This window comes from Euleptes europaea, chromosome 18, assembly GCF_029931775.1.
Source record: "Euleptes europaea isolate rEulEur1 chromosome 18, rEulEur1.hap1, whole genome shotgun sequence".
NCBI lineage: Eukaryota > Metazoa > Chordata > Lepidosauria > Squamata > Sphaerodactylidae > Euleptes > Euleptes europaea.
This window is the reverse complement of record NC_079329.1, coordinates 17,900,802-17,915,525: the sequence shown is the minus strand read 5'-3', so window position 1 is coordinate 17,915,525 and position 14,724 is coordinate 17,900,802. Positions and strand designations below refer to the sequence as shown.

At 40.3% G+C, this 14,724-nt stretch overlaps 1 protein-coding gene across 1 annotated transcript; it reads right to left on the bottom strand.

Annotated features, from left to right (window-relative positions):
* Positions 1–1,883: 1,883 nt before the first annotated feature.
* Positions 1,884–13,438, bottom strand: LOC130490596 (vomeronasal type-2 receptor 26-like). The gene is made up of 7 exons (XM_056864415.1): positions 13,296–13,438; positions 11,416–11,707; positions 9,108–9,289; positions 7,852–8,143; positions 4,740–4,967; positions 3,717–3,843; positions 1,884–2,779 (listed from the first exon to the last, which is right to left on the bottom strand). The coding sequence occupies exons 1-7, from the start codon at positions 13,436–13,438 to the stop codon at positions 1,884–1,886; spliced, it is 2,160 nt and encodes a 719-aa protein (XP_056720393.1).
* Positions 13,439–14,724: the final 1,286 nt, after the last annotated feature.

The window sequence follows — 14,724 nt, the reverse complement described above, 5'->3', positions numbered from 1 at the left end:
AACTAAGAGGTAAAGGCCCCTTGCGAGGCGGCACTTCCGGTTCTAAATTGGAAGTGCCGTGCGCGTGTCATCGCGTCCGTGTGCTCACACACACTTACAAGGAAGAGCCTCCCGCCGGAGGAGAAGAGGCACCAGCAACCCTATTCAGTGGGGACTCCGTTTGTTTCCCAGGCTCTCCCTGGACCTGGGCTCTGATAAACCAGCACCAACCTGATTTTAATAATGGATATCGGTTTTAAATTGGACAATGGACTTATTGTATTCATTTCTAATATATTGTGGGTTTTTTTTAAAGATAATTTATTAGTATTTTAAACAAAAAAAGAAAGAAAAAGAAATTAAACATATATACAGTTACAATCACCCAGACTATAGTCCTTCGGGTAATAAGTTTCACCTTACATCTCATAAATCTTGTAAATTATTTCAAAGTTTTACAAGTTGCTTAATACATTCAGTAACAATTTCTACATTAACTCTGTTTATCAATTATTAATCCATTCTTTCCATATGACATATTCACAATAGCATTCCCATTTCTTCCGTGATTCATCCATTGACTTTTTTTGTGTTTTTAGTGGAAGTGAGCCGCTCTGAGCCTGGGTTTAGCCAGGAAGAGAGTGGGAGTGAACCCATGACCAGAACCACTGGCAAGGCCCCACATCACTGGCTTCGGGTACCACAGGGCAACTCATCCCCATTTGCTCCCAGTCTGCCCCGTGAGCTATCACGGTAGTATAACAACATTTACAACTGAATGCTCTCATCTACAAAGGAAAAACAAGTTACAAATTCCTGCAATGGCACAAATAAAACCAATGAAATCTGGATGTGGCCCAATTCTGCATCAGGAAGAGTAAAGTAATAAGGGAACCCAGGAGAAACCTGCACCATGTGTAGAATTTAGACTGAGGAGACGTGACTTCAAATTGCTGTGCAACAATGCAGCTCACCAGATAACTTGGACCAATCGTCATCCCTCAACCTAACTTTCCTGAGTTGTCATGAGGGTCAAACAGGAGAGTTGGAAACAACAATAGTGTATGCTACTTGGAGCTGCTGAGAGAAAGAATATGTCGAACATTCTTGCTTATTGTGGTGTGGTGGTTAAGAGTGGTGGGCTCTAATCTGAAGAACCAGATTGGTTTCCCGACTCCTACATGGGAAGCCTGCTGGGTGACCTTGGGCTAGTCACAGTTCTCCCCGAACTCTCTCAGCCTCACCTACCTCACAAGGTTTCTGTTGTGGGGAGAGGAAGGGAAGGTGATTGTAAGTCGGTTTGAGTCTCCTTAAAAAGATAGCGGAAATTGGGGTATAAAAACCAATTCTTGTCTTCTTCTTACTTATTTAATTACAATTTAAGGTTTGTAACACATAAAGGCTAGCATACAAAAGCAACTATGAGACAGCTGCTGGCGAAACGTCACGAAAGAAAATTCCAAGACCATGGTTACACAGCCCGGATAACCTACAAGAACCAATGGAAGGAGGAGCTCTAACTGGGGCTTGTTACAAAATGGTGGATGGGTGCCTGACAGTTCCTGCTCTCCCTGCGCAGATGGGTTCAGGCACAATGAAGACAGGGATGTTTCCTGCCTTTCCTCTGATGGCGTCATGGATGGCAGTTGGAAGGTGCATACCTAGGAATGGCCACTCCTAGATTTCTTGTTGACAATGTTTGAAGATAACGAATGATAAAAATGAAAGCTACAAAGATCTGCCCATGAACCAATTGTAGAATAATATTGAAAAGGCTTTAAATGGAAGAGTGAATGGACCAGGAGAGATCTACCCCTCCCACAGGGGAATATGTAAATATGTTCCTTGAGTTCCTGTACGTATATGTCTTAGATAAAATCACAGATGAGATTGCACTTCTGTTCTTATTTCCTTATTAGCTGTTGTCTAATATTCAGTGCAGGCCTCAGGATAATTATGTAACATTTAGGGAAGAAGATACAAGCCAGCAGCCCAGCGCTAGAGGCCAAGATAGAGAAGATCTCCACGGCTACCATATGTTTCCCCTTGGTGCTGAGATAAGATGGAACAAAGGACAGCCAAACACCGCAAAACACCAACATGCTGAAAGTGATAAATTTGGCTTCATTGAAAGTGTCAGGCAACTTCCTGGCTAGGAAAGCTACAGTAAAGCTGACAATAGCCAGGAATCCCAGATACCCCAGCACCAAATAAAACATTGTGACCGACCCTTCATTGCATTCCACTATGATTTCTTCAGCCAGAGAGTCCGGGTCAACATGTGGGAATGGAGGAGCAGTACAGAGCCATACCGTACAAATACTGGCTTGAATGAGGGAGCAACAGATGAGAATGGAGCTTGCCATTCTTTTCCCCACCCATTTCCTCATCTTGGTGCCTGGTTTGGTAGCTGCAAAAGCCACAACCACAGTGATAGTTTTGGCCAACATACACGAAACAGCCACTGAGAAGATGATGCCGAAAGCAGTTTGCCGTAAGTAGCAGGTCACTGTCTGAGGCTGGCCAACAAAGAGCAAGGAGCAAAGGAAACAGAGCAACAGGGAGACGAGGAGAGAATAGGTGAGGTCCCGATTATTGGCTTTGACGATTGGGGTGTTTTGGTTCTTGATGAAAATTCCTAGCACCAAAGCTGTGATCAAAGAAAAGAAGAGAGCCAAGGAAGCTAATATAATTCCCAAAGACTCTGTGAAAGAGAGGAAGTTTAAGTCCTTGGGAAAGCATTGATCTTGGTTCTTGTTTGGATATTGGTCTTGTGGACATTTAAAACAGTCATCCATGTCTGCAAAAGAGAAAACAATCTAGGTTCAAGTTCTTAATCATGCCATCATTTTCTTTTTGCTTTTCATTATAACACTGTCTCAACAACAGGTTAAGGGTATGGATCCCTTTCTAATATATGACGTTCCTTTCTTAGAAAAGTTGTTATATTCCATAATTATGAAACTGATCTATTGGAGATGTTCAGAACTAAAGAAGAAATGCTGCTATATTCAATCCCCCCCCCCATACAAAAAAGTTCCAAGGGAGACAGCAGCATCAAGTTACTGAGTTCCTATGCTAGTTTAACATTGTCAAGCTTGGTGTCAATAAATTCTGGGTCATTACATCGCTCCACAAAGTAGTATTCTGTCTGTAGAAATATACGTGCATACACACATGAACCATACATATATATACTCTTACTGGATCATTTATCTTTTGAGGTATTCTAAATTTGAAGGATGTGGTATAGGACTCTGCCTTTTGCTCTTCTTCCAATGACTGTTCCAATTGGCTATGCCAATTTCCCTTCCCTTTCTACACTCCCCTGCTTGGCTGTAGCACTCCAAATCAAATCTACTTCAAGGTCTTCTTGCTACTGCCTCCCTGCTTCGATGCGTTGCCCTTCTTTTGGCCACCAAATTCCATGCTTTGTCAGTCTTCCTCTTCCTTTTGCTACTCTTTTTCAAGCAACGCAGCTGCAGTGCTATCTATGTAGCTGTTTGGAAGCTTTCCTATAAATGTTCTCATAGACTTTAATGTTAAAATGGGTTCCTTTGCCTCAAAAGAGGAACCCCCAGTAATGAAACAGTCACTTTTGGAATGCATTACAAGCATTAAAGAAAAGATTAAAAAAAACTCCCAACTACAAGTTTAGATCCAATCCAATGAGGTGGAGAAATATTGGATGTGGGTCTTTTGGATCGTATTTTAACATTTCACGTAATGTTTCCTACCTTTCTGATCTGAAATCTTCTCCTCTGGACACGGAGCACAACTGTAGCAACAAAATGGTGCCCCCTCCTTCTTCTTCCTGCTATAACCAGGTTGACAGTTGTCATTACACACAGAAAGGGGAGGGACCTACCCCAAAAAATAGAAGGAAAATGTAATATGTTCCTAGTTTATTGACTATTTTCTCTTAAAAGCCTGTTGATTTCAGAAATTCAATTGAGGGCAGAAAACTGGTCGTTAAAATTGATTTAGAAGTCATGCATTCAAAGATGAGAAAATATTTTGCAAATTAATGACAGTGAATTTCACAGTCTTTCATATGTGAGTAAAATGACTGAGAAGCTCACTGATGTTTAATGGAATTCATGCAATAGGAGAAGGACTACTGAGGCTATTGGAACATGATCCCAGATATTATTATTATAACCAGAGGACATGCAAAAACATATGAGGGGTCACATTTCCCTCTTCCTCTTCCCCCAAACTATTTTCACTTTTAGCCTTTCCTCCTTCAGAAGTCCCCACAGCCTTCTTTCTCCTTTCCCCCCAGCAAACTTTATCGAATCAAATCAAATTTTATGTTGTAACCTTAGATCATAACATAACATGAACATTAGATATAGACCCACAGAAGAATATGTCATAAGTAAATAACATAAAAACTCGTCCAAATGCATGAATAAGCTATAAACACCATTCAAACACAGCTTAAATGCCAAGCTTTCTCATATTCTTCCTCCCTCCAGCAGACACTAATCCTCAACAATATTTTTTGTTGTTGCTAAGTAACCCTAAATAGCAGCTAAGATCTCACAGCATAATCTGATGAGTTCTTTTTAATGTTGCAATGTCTGCATAGATACATACTTTGCTTCTACAGTTTGGATATTTGTTAACACACACACACACACACACACACACCATTTTTCGTTTTCAGAAACATCTGCTCTATCTGTACATGGCCTCATATTTTTTATTCATACCAGAAGCCAAGTTCAGAATTAGATACATGATTTGTATCCCACCTGATTAACCATATTATGCCATATGATGGCCTCTTCATTAATGGTGAACTCTCTGCCAGGCGACTCCTTTGGGTCCATCCTTCCAACTTTCACTCTTACGAAGGATTTGTTTGGCAAAATAACCCAGTTTATAATATCAAATCCGGCTGCTATTTCACCATCCTCATTAAAAAAGACCAGGTCTCCAGCACTGTTGTTGAATGAGATGCTTCTCAGGAAACGGTGAAGCTAGGTGGAAAACACAGATGTTAACAAAATGATCCGTTAAAAATATACATCACACTAATGTTCACAAATCAAAGGATTCCCGTTGTTTCATATATTTGGTTAAAGGGGGGAAAGCCATATAATAAATATGGCTAAACAAGAGACTTAGTTGCCAAAAGGAACATTTAGATCTATAACATCAAGGAGACTTCATTAAAAATGATTACTGAGGAATTACACAATTTTAAGGTTGACAGTGAAGAAACTGAACACTAGTCCAAACTTGCCTAACTGGTCCATAGGAAAGAATATTATGGGGAACATAATGATTTGGGGCTTCAGTGGTACCTACCAAATCTTATTAACAAAGCTCCTTTGACCAGAGATCTTGAGCCATGCAATATGAAAGGAAGGGAAGTTAAGACATGAGGGAGACTACAGATTTTAATCATGTGGAAATGCTGTGTGGAAATCTGGAGGCGATGCTGCACTCCCTGCATCAGATACCTTCACATATTAGACTACAATCTTAGACAAGGCGTCTGCTCTGAAAGTCATGAAACATTACCTTCCATGGTTGTAGATTTGAAGAATCCCATTTACATTTGTCCCCCATTACTCTCAGTTTCAATCTTGATGTATACATCCTCTGTAAAGCATGTGCTACGGCATAGACTGCATTGTAGATGCTATAGCTCTGGCCAGTCATGGTCATTTCAAAAACAACTCCAGGTAGGCTATCCAGCCTCTCTTCTCCTGTGCAAGCATTATTCCTTTCTTTCTTTTCATCAGAATCAGACAATGTACAGTTGAATGCCTGTTCCCAGAAGACCCTGAGAAAACCATCTTCTTGTTGTAAGTCAGGCTGTATACTCTGAAGGAACTTTGTAAAATGCAATACCTCATTTGAGTGAATTGTAAAGGACAAGGCACCATGGAAGATGTTCATGTCAAATTCCCTGAGCTCCGTCTGTGATGAGAAATCCCAGTGGGCTGTCATAATCCATACAATTCCCATGAAAGTGTTGGTCATACCTCCTAATATTTCATTAAAATATATCAACCATTTCAAAGCGTTTATGGTCTGAAGGTCCGCATTTACAACAAATAGTCTGACACCGGAACTGGCAAGGGAAAAGGCAACAGGTAGAATCGATACCAATGATCCAAACATGTGTGATACCTGATATATTGCTGGTGTCTTTTCAATGTGGGCTGCACAGATTCCATACAGGAAAAGCATAGGAGTCAAGGTCTGGACAAATTTGTCTCCTTGTTCATCATCCGTTGCCATGATCCCAACCCACGTCCATTGGAAATGCAAAAGGAGCCGGACGATGCCATTATACTGAATTTCTTCATTAGACACCATGCGATAGAAGGAAGGGAGCTGAGTTTTAACATCCCTCACTGGAGCAAAAACACAGTAGGCAATCTGAATAAAAACAAATGAATGCTCATGATGAGTGGTGGCACTTGTGCTGAATTACAATGTGTCATCCCAGTTACAGTTTGAGATAAAATCCAGGGTTAAATCTCAAAAAAAAAAAAAATTACTAAATTGAGTCACAACTTTCTAAGACGGTTGATTTCAATGAATTTATAAAGGTGTAATAGTTACCCAGTATTTCTGGCGGTAAAGGGAAGATGACTGGGGAAGGCACTGGCAAACCACCCCGCAAACAAAAAGTCTGCCTTGGAAAAGTCGGGATGTGACCTCACCCCATGGGTCAGGAATGACCCGGTGCTTGCACAGGGGACCTTTACCTTTTTAACACTGTTTAAGATTGTATCGTAAGCAAGTGTATTTAAATACTGAGAATGTAGAAAACTTTAGTGGGAAATATGCATAACTTATACCTCTGATGGCATGAAACGTCTATAAGATTAGGAATGTTATCAAATACATGAAGCTGCCTTATACTGACTCAGAGCACTGGTCCCTCAAGGTCAGTGTTGTCTACTATGGCTGCTGCTCTGCAGGGTCTCAGGCAGAGGACTTTCACATCACTTACTGCCTGATCCATGTAAATATGCTGGGGATTGAACCGGGGACCTTCTGTATGCCAAAAAGAAGCTCTTCCACTGAGCCAAGCTTGTATGTTTTTATTCCCATTACCTGGGCAAATGAAACACACTGTCCTTTTTTATTATTTTTAGTTACTCTTTGATTGGCATGAACCATCCTGATTAGTCACAAATATGTATCAAGCAGTTAGGGGGAAAGACATGGGCATGGCTCTTGTCCCCTTTGTTGAGCAGGGCATCTTCGTCAAAAGACTGGGACATTTACAATATTATTTACATGCCAGGTTTGTTATTGCTCTCAGAAATGAAATATCACAACCTTCCAACTAACCCACCCTAATATATTTATGTATGATGGAGGTGTTAATTGAGGGAGATGCATCTGTCCTCAGCCTCGGTTCCAGGATGAGTAGGAAAGCTCATCTTTTTTTGTCTATGACCTAAATTCCTGCTCCCTCTGACATGGAAAAGAATTGAAGCAGGATGAGGAGATACTGAGACAGCACATTACTGAAGCAGTAAAATGGACCGTAGCACTTCAGACTACAGGGAAGGAGATTACATTTTTTCAAAATTCCCTCAGATTAATACTTCCCTGTAAGTGGAAAACCAGCACACCAGGCAAAAGGCTAAGATCAAAGCTTTATCCCTGATGGGCTACTTTTAATTTACAGGGATTTTTTCCCTTGAGGAGCGTTAAATATTTTATTTCCTCTTCTCTCATAGTGTGAAGTGGTACAGCTAAGAATTCTACCTAAAGATTCCACCACCTCACTCTCTTGTATATGAAGTATGTATCTCTCTCTTTCTCTCTTGTAGAAAATGATAGTCCTGAAGATATAGTAGGATATAGTTCAGATATAAAAGCGTGTTTTACCTGTGGGATCTTGTAGATGCTTAAAATAGTAATTATGTGAAGGGCCATTTCAGAGTTAAGTCCCCCAACCACAGCTATCAGATGTTTTGTCTTGTTACAGTTGTAGTTGGGGACAATTCTTTCCCAAGAAGATAGAAGTTTCAGGGTGTTTTGATGGGTCATCCTCACATTCAAATAGCCATCAAAGATCTGGAACCCCAGGCTGATGTTGGGTAAGATCTTGGAGTTTTCATTAATCTCCTTCACAGCAAACACAAATGAAATGACATGCTGGTAGCTCTTCGGTGAAACGCTGTAGGTGGTTTAATATTATGGGGGGGGAAAGATATTCAGGGTTTCAAGAATAATCTATTGAAGTCCTAGGTGTATTTTTAGTTGTATATATCTTCAATTCCATATAGAAATATGGAGATCAGAAACATAGATATCTTATATATTAAAATATTGTTTGTATCCTGTGTTTCTCTGAAGAAGTTCCAAAGGAAAATATGATGGCAAAGCATAGGAATAAAACAACAAAACTCTTTAAACTCATACCCCACCCTCCAACGAGAAACACAGCCACCAGCTACATCGAATGAACAGAACCAGCTAAGGACTAAAGTCAGCAGCTTCAAGTTGGGGCCTTAACAGAGAAGTCCTGCATCTGAGCAGAGGATGAATGTGTCTCTCTGATGGAGGGCACAGAGAGTGAGAGCTGAATGAAGGAGTGCAATAAGTAATTCTGACACTGTACAAACATTGTTAGCTTGTTAGTCAAGCATTGAGTGCAAATTGTTTCTTTCCTTTTTTCAACAGACAGGATGAGTCTAACTGGCTCTGCCGGTTTTAATATGTGACTCATGGGCATGATACAGTCAAGACCAGCATACATAAATCCCACTGATTTCAATAGAAATGTTATTTTTGACCCACTTATTTCAGTGGAATATTGAGCATCCTGTGCTTCACTGTACCTGGATTGTGCCCAGACTTTTTAGGGAGGGGTACATAAAACTCAGAGCCCAGTCACACCTGGCACTGAAAATATACTGGGTTGCTGAAGAGACCAGCAAGCTGATGTCTTCTGCTCCAACATCTCCTCCTGCATCTTCTGCTGTGTGCCACTTGACTGTGACTATTTCTTATGCTCTTAGGTCCTGTCTGTAATCCCCAACGAGGCTATGTTTCCAGGCAAAGCACAACCTGGCCAGTCTCACTTAAACACTATCTGAAAGACATCTAGCCTAATAAGGAAAATAAAGGGGTTCCCTTACAGAAGTCCATCAAACACCACAGTTCTAGGGTTTTCAGTGTAAGTGGCTTTATCAAAAACGCATCCATACTGAGTCACAATGTCTCCAATGATTACGTCACCTCTCTGAGAATACTCATGTGGGAGCTGGAAGGGATCAGTCATGGTGCACATGGTGAGCCCCTTGCCCCCAGCTCCAGGTAACTGTAGCCACATAAAGAACAGTAGGAACCTAAATATGTGTGCCATCTGGCAACAAATCTTATTGCAGAATGTGCTTCTCTCTGATGATATTCCCTGACCATAATCCCGACTTTGAAGGGGAGAGGAAATTTTTATACAAACAATCAACTTTTCAGATTATAGTGAGAATTCATTGGGACTCCAAACATGCATGTGACAACTGGCAATAAGGAGGGTGAATCCTAATAATTAGAGATAATTACAACTCCAAGATCATCCCTCCCGAGGAGTATGCTGTGTGAGACATCACTTGCATTAAAAAAAAAAAAAAAAGTGAGAAGAAGACGAAGAAGAAAACAAGTTCCTTTGTAATCAGCATAACTCAGTTGAACATCAGGGATACGTATGACTAAATCTGACCCAGAGGAAAAACCTTGCTGCATAACAGAATGTCCTCAGAGTGGAAGCAGAGTACATTGCCATATGTGAGATACCTAGTGGCAATGCTATTCCCAGTGCTGGGCAAGCTCCACATACTTTATTGAGATGCTCAGTTTGAAAAGAAAAAAGAACATTTGAGGCTCAGTTCTGACATTACATAAAATCATGGTTTAATGTGACTGTAGTTATGCAGGCCATTGTCTATGGTTAGCTACAATTGATCCAAACAGAATCTGAAGTTGGTTTGCTGACAACAGTAAATCATCATTATTGTTGTAGTTATTGTTAATATTATGGTTGCGTTGTTATTATTAAGGAAACCCATTAGGTTTGCTATTTTATTTTTTTAAACTTTAAACTGGAAATGTTTGTAACTATTATTGTAAGCTGTCTTGAACCACAGGGAAATGTGGATTAATAAATTAATCAACAAACACACAAACAAACAAACAAACTGGTGCGATCCAGAGATGTCCAGGAATTACAATACACCTCCACATGGGAGAGATCAATTCCATTGGAGAAAGTGGCTGCTTTGGGGGGTAGACTTCATGGCATTATATCCCTCTGAGGTCCCTCCCCTCACCAAACCCTGCCCCCCAGGCTCTACCCCCAAATCTCCAGGAGTTTCCTAAACTGGAGTTGGCAAGACTGGAGGGGAAGTTTGGAAGATCATCCTCATTTTCCCCCCTCTTCACATCACTTGCCCTACATTCAATTATATGGTAAGAGCAACCGTTTCAGCAATATTAAGGGGAAATTGCACATCATTTCATGAAGTGGATATGTAAGCAATCTGACCTCTTCTCCCGCTAAGGGGTGCCATGGTGGCACAGGGGCCAAAGACTGGCATAAGAGCACAACACTGCTCTCCATCAGAGAATTTTGGGGTCCATCTTGTGTGTCAAGCCTGGGCAGGAAGGTGGTTGGCCACTGAATGTTTCCTCTGTCCCTAAGATCTGCCTGGCTGGACAGTGGGGCTAGCTAATCTCCATTGTGTCACCCTGAGGTGATTTAATCAGCATTCTGAGCAGGCAAATACTTACCATATCTGCACCTATCCCAGTAATCAATCAGTATTCAAGAGAATAGTTCAGGCATTCAATTTGGGTCTTGACAACTCATTAAACCTCTCTTATCTTTTTGTTGGAGCCCTTGAAAGGCAATCAATTCTTTGTCTCTGGCTTTCCTACCAGTTTACCACATACCGCCTCAGGACCCATTTTGGGGCATAAATATCGGTCCTTTGGCCATTTTTAAGTGTGTGTGTATTCTGGAACCTTGCGCACCCCCCCCCCCACTTGTGTGGGGGCTCTTTCCTTTGCTCCTGGAAATGCTGGTCATTTTCCTCTTCAGTGCTGCTTTCCCTGGATGTCCCTTCAAGACTGGTAACTATCACCTATCCCTGAAAACCTTTCCAACGCCCTCCCTTTTCTCTTAGTGAGCACATGTATGCTTTGGGTGTGCATGTTCATTGCTTGAGATACACTTTTTGTTTTTACTTCTTAATTCTTTATTAAAACCCATTTCAACAGTACAACTACCTGCTCAGAGTTTTCACCCAGGACCATCCTGGTATGCATAGGTTATCAATCCCAGTTACCCTCTCTTGCGCTCTGTCTCCAGCTAATTCCCTGAACCAAAGTGGAGACTGCCTACTTAGGATAACAATATCAGGACAGTACTGATGTAAAAGCTTGTTTTACCTGTGGGATCTTGTAGATGTTTAAAAGGGTAATTATGTGAAGGGCCATTTCAGAGTTAAGTCCCCCGACCACAGCGATCAGACGTTTTGTCTTGTTGCAGTTGAAGCTGGGGACAATTCTTTCCCAGGAAGACAGAAGCTTCAGGGTGTTCTGATGAGTCATCCTTGCATTGAAATAGCCGTCAAAGATCTGGAACCCCAGGCTGATATTGGGTAAGATCTTGGAGTTTTCATTAATCTCCTTCACAGCAAATACAAATGACAGGACATGCTGGTAGTTCTTCAGTGATACACTAAAGACAGGTTTATATAATTAAAAAGTTAGCATTTCAGGAGTCACCTTTTGAAGTGTTACTCGTCTCAATTTTGTATCAGAATGTTCACTTATTTTTGAGGATGCTTTTGTACTTTTAAGCTACTAGATCTGACTAACTGATGGTCAATGAAAACTAAACAATGGTCAATGAAAACTAACTGATGGTCAATGAAAACGGAACCTCCATGCCATTACTACAGCTAAAAGACTCATATTACAACATTGGAAACATAAATGTCCACCTCTGGTAAATCAGTGGACTGAGGACCTTAGAACTCTATCAACATTTAATATTTTTAGAGAAACGTATGTGCAAATCTGCCACTACTGTTGTTACATTTTTGTCTCTATGTATTCCTTTTTTTTCCTCATGTTTTTAATTATATCTAGTTATTGGGCATTGAGTTTTTTTCTCCTTGTTCTTTCTTCTGCTTCTTTTAAAGAGAGAAATTTTAAACAATCAGGATATTCAGCATTTAAGAAATCATCCGTTGAAGTTTTAGTTGTATTTTGTTGTACATATCTTCAACTCCATATAAAAATATGAAAATCAGAAATGAAGAAGAAAGAGTTGGTTTTTATACCCCACTTTTCTTAACATTAAGGAGTCTCAAAGTGGCTTACGTTCACCTTCCCTTCCCCACAACAGACACCTTATGACGTAGGTGAGGCTGAGAGAGTTCTGAGAGAACTGTGACTAGCCCAAGGTCACTCATCAGGCTTTATGTGGTGGAGTGGGGAATCAAACCTGGTTCTGCACATTAGAGTCCACCACTCTTAAACACTATACCACATTGGCTCTCAAATCTTAAGTATTGAAATATTTTTATCCTGTGTTTCTCCAAAGAGGCTCAAAAGGAAAATATGATGGCAAAGCATAGGAATAATACAAGAAAATGCTTAAACATCCCCCATCCACCATGGGAAGCAAAGAAGAACACAAGAACAAACACATCCACCAGCTGCATAGAATGAACAGAACCAGCTGAGGACAAAAAGCAGCTTCATGTTGGATCCTTAACAGAGAAGCCCTGCATCTGAGCAAAGGATGGAGTACAGTCATTAATTCTGATGCAGTATAAAAAACGTTAGTTTAGCATTTTGTACAAATTCTTTCTTTCCTTTTTTCAACAGACAGGATGAGTCTAACTGGCTCTGCCAGTTTTAAGATGAGACTCACGGGCATGATACAGTCAAGGCCAGCATATATAAATCCCACTGATTACAATAGAAGTGTTAAGCTATTTTTGACCTACTTATTTCTGTGGCAGATTGAGCATCCTGTGCTTAACTGTACCTGGATTGTGCCCAGCCTTCTTTAGGAAGGGTACATAAAATCCAGAGCCCATTCACTCCTGGAAGTGAAAACTTTGTCCTGGGTTGCTGAAGAGAGCAGCAAGCTGATGTCTTCTGCTCCAGTATCTCTTCCTGCATCTACTGCTGTGTGCAACTTGACTGTGACTATTTCTTATGGTCTTAGGTCCTGTCTGTAATCAGCAACAAGGCTATGTTTCTGGGTAAAGCACAATCTGAAAGACATATTGAAAACAAAGTGATTTCCTTACAAAAGTCCATCAAGCACCATAGCCCTAGGATTTTCAGTGTAAGCAGTTTTATCAAAAACACATCCATACTGAGCCACGATGTCTCCAATGATTACATCACCTCTCTGAGAATACTCATGTGGGAGCTGGAAGGGATCAGTCATGGTGCACAAAGAGGGGACCTTGCCCAGAGCTCCTGGTAGCTGTAGCCAGAGAAAGAGCACTAGGAACAGAAATCTGCCTGCCATCTGAGAGCAAATCGTTGCATAATATGTTTCTCTCTTTTGTCTGCCACTTGACGGTATTAGCTGTCCATAATCCAAGCTTTGAAAGGCAGAGGAGAATTTTATTTAAGCGTTCATCTTTTCAGGTTGATAGTGAGAATTCATTGAGCCTCAAAACACGCATGTGACAGCTGACATTACGGAAAGTGAATCCTAATAATTAGAGATAATGACACCTCCAAGATCATCCCTCCAGAGGAGTGTGCTGTGTGAGACATCACTTGCATCAGAAAAAGAGAAGAAAATATGCTTCTTTGTAATCAACATAACTGAGTTGAAAATCAGGGACATTAACAACTAAGTTTGACCTAAAGAAAAAAATAGCCCTCTATCTCCGTTATTGTTTTTGTTGGTGTTGGAATCACTATGTTGTAAACTGAGGAACATGGAGGACATTCGCGGATTAAAAATTAAAAAACATGAATTTAAATTGAGAGCATTCGCGGATGACCTCTTGTTAATTTTAGAAAACCCAACACAATCAATGAAGATACTATTGGAGACTCTGGATGACTTTGGAAGAATATCGGGATTTAAAGTCAATCAAGAAAAGACGAAGACAATATTTAAGAATCTACCAGAAACACAGCAGCAGGAATTTACTTCATATACAGGTTGGGAGAAAGTTAACAAAGTCAAATACTTGGGTATCTGGATCTCTGTGAAGAATAAAGAACTGATAAACAACAACTATCTTAAACTATGGAGTAAAATAAAAATTGATACGATCATTTGGTCAAATAAAAAGTTATCATTATTGGGACGTATATCAACAGTCCAAATGAACATTTTACCAAGGATACTTTTCTTATTCCAAAATTTACCTATAATATCACATGTCAAATACTTTGATACCTGGAGAAAAGACATATTAAATTACATCTGGCAAGGGAAAAAACCGAGGATTGCTTATAAATATTTGGTGGATCTTAAAGTTAGAGGAGGTTTAGCATTACCCAATTTTCAACTCTATGCTGAAGCGGCAGATACTCCTGGGAAAAAAGACTGGATTATGAAAATGTTTGACCTGGTGGAAATGGCAAAACTTACAGCTACTATAAATCAAAAAGACAATGTTCGATTTATGGGGGAATGGGAGGCTTGGATGAAATATTGTGAATATGAATTAAAACTGGGAAAAATGCAAGAATACCTTTTAATCTGAT

What these genes read in the sequence shown, in the direction of transcription:
- LOC130490596 (XM_056864415.1), bottom strand. Translation starts at nt 13,438, where the DNA reads ATGACTGATCCCTTCCAGCTCCCACATGAGTATTCTCAGAGAGGTGAT. An exon ending in ATGGTGCTTGATGGACTTTT is followed by an intron (nt 11,708 to 13,295) that starts GTAAGGAAATCA and finishes ACCTGTCTTTAG; the next exon opens with TGTATCACTGAAGAACTACC. An exon ending in GCATCTACAAGATCCCACAG is followed by an intron (nt 4,968 to 7,851) that starts GTAAAACACGCT and finishes TTTTCCACCTAG; the next exon opens with CTTCACCGTTTCCTGAGAAG.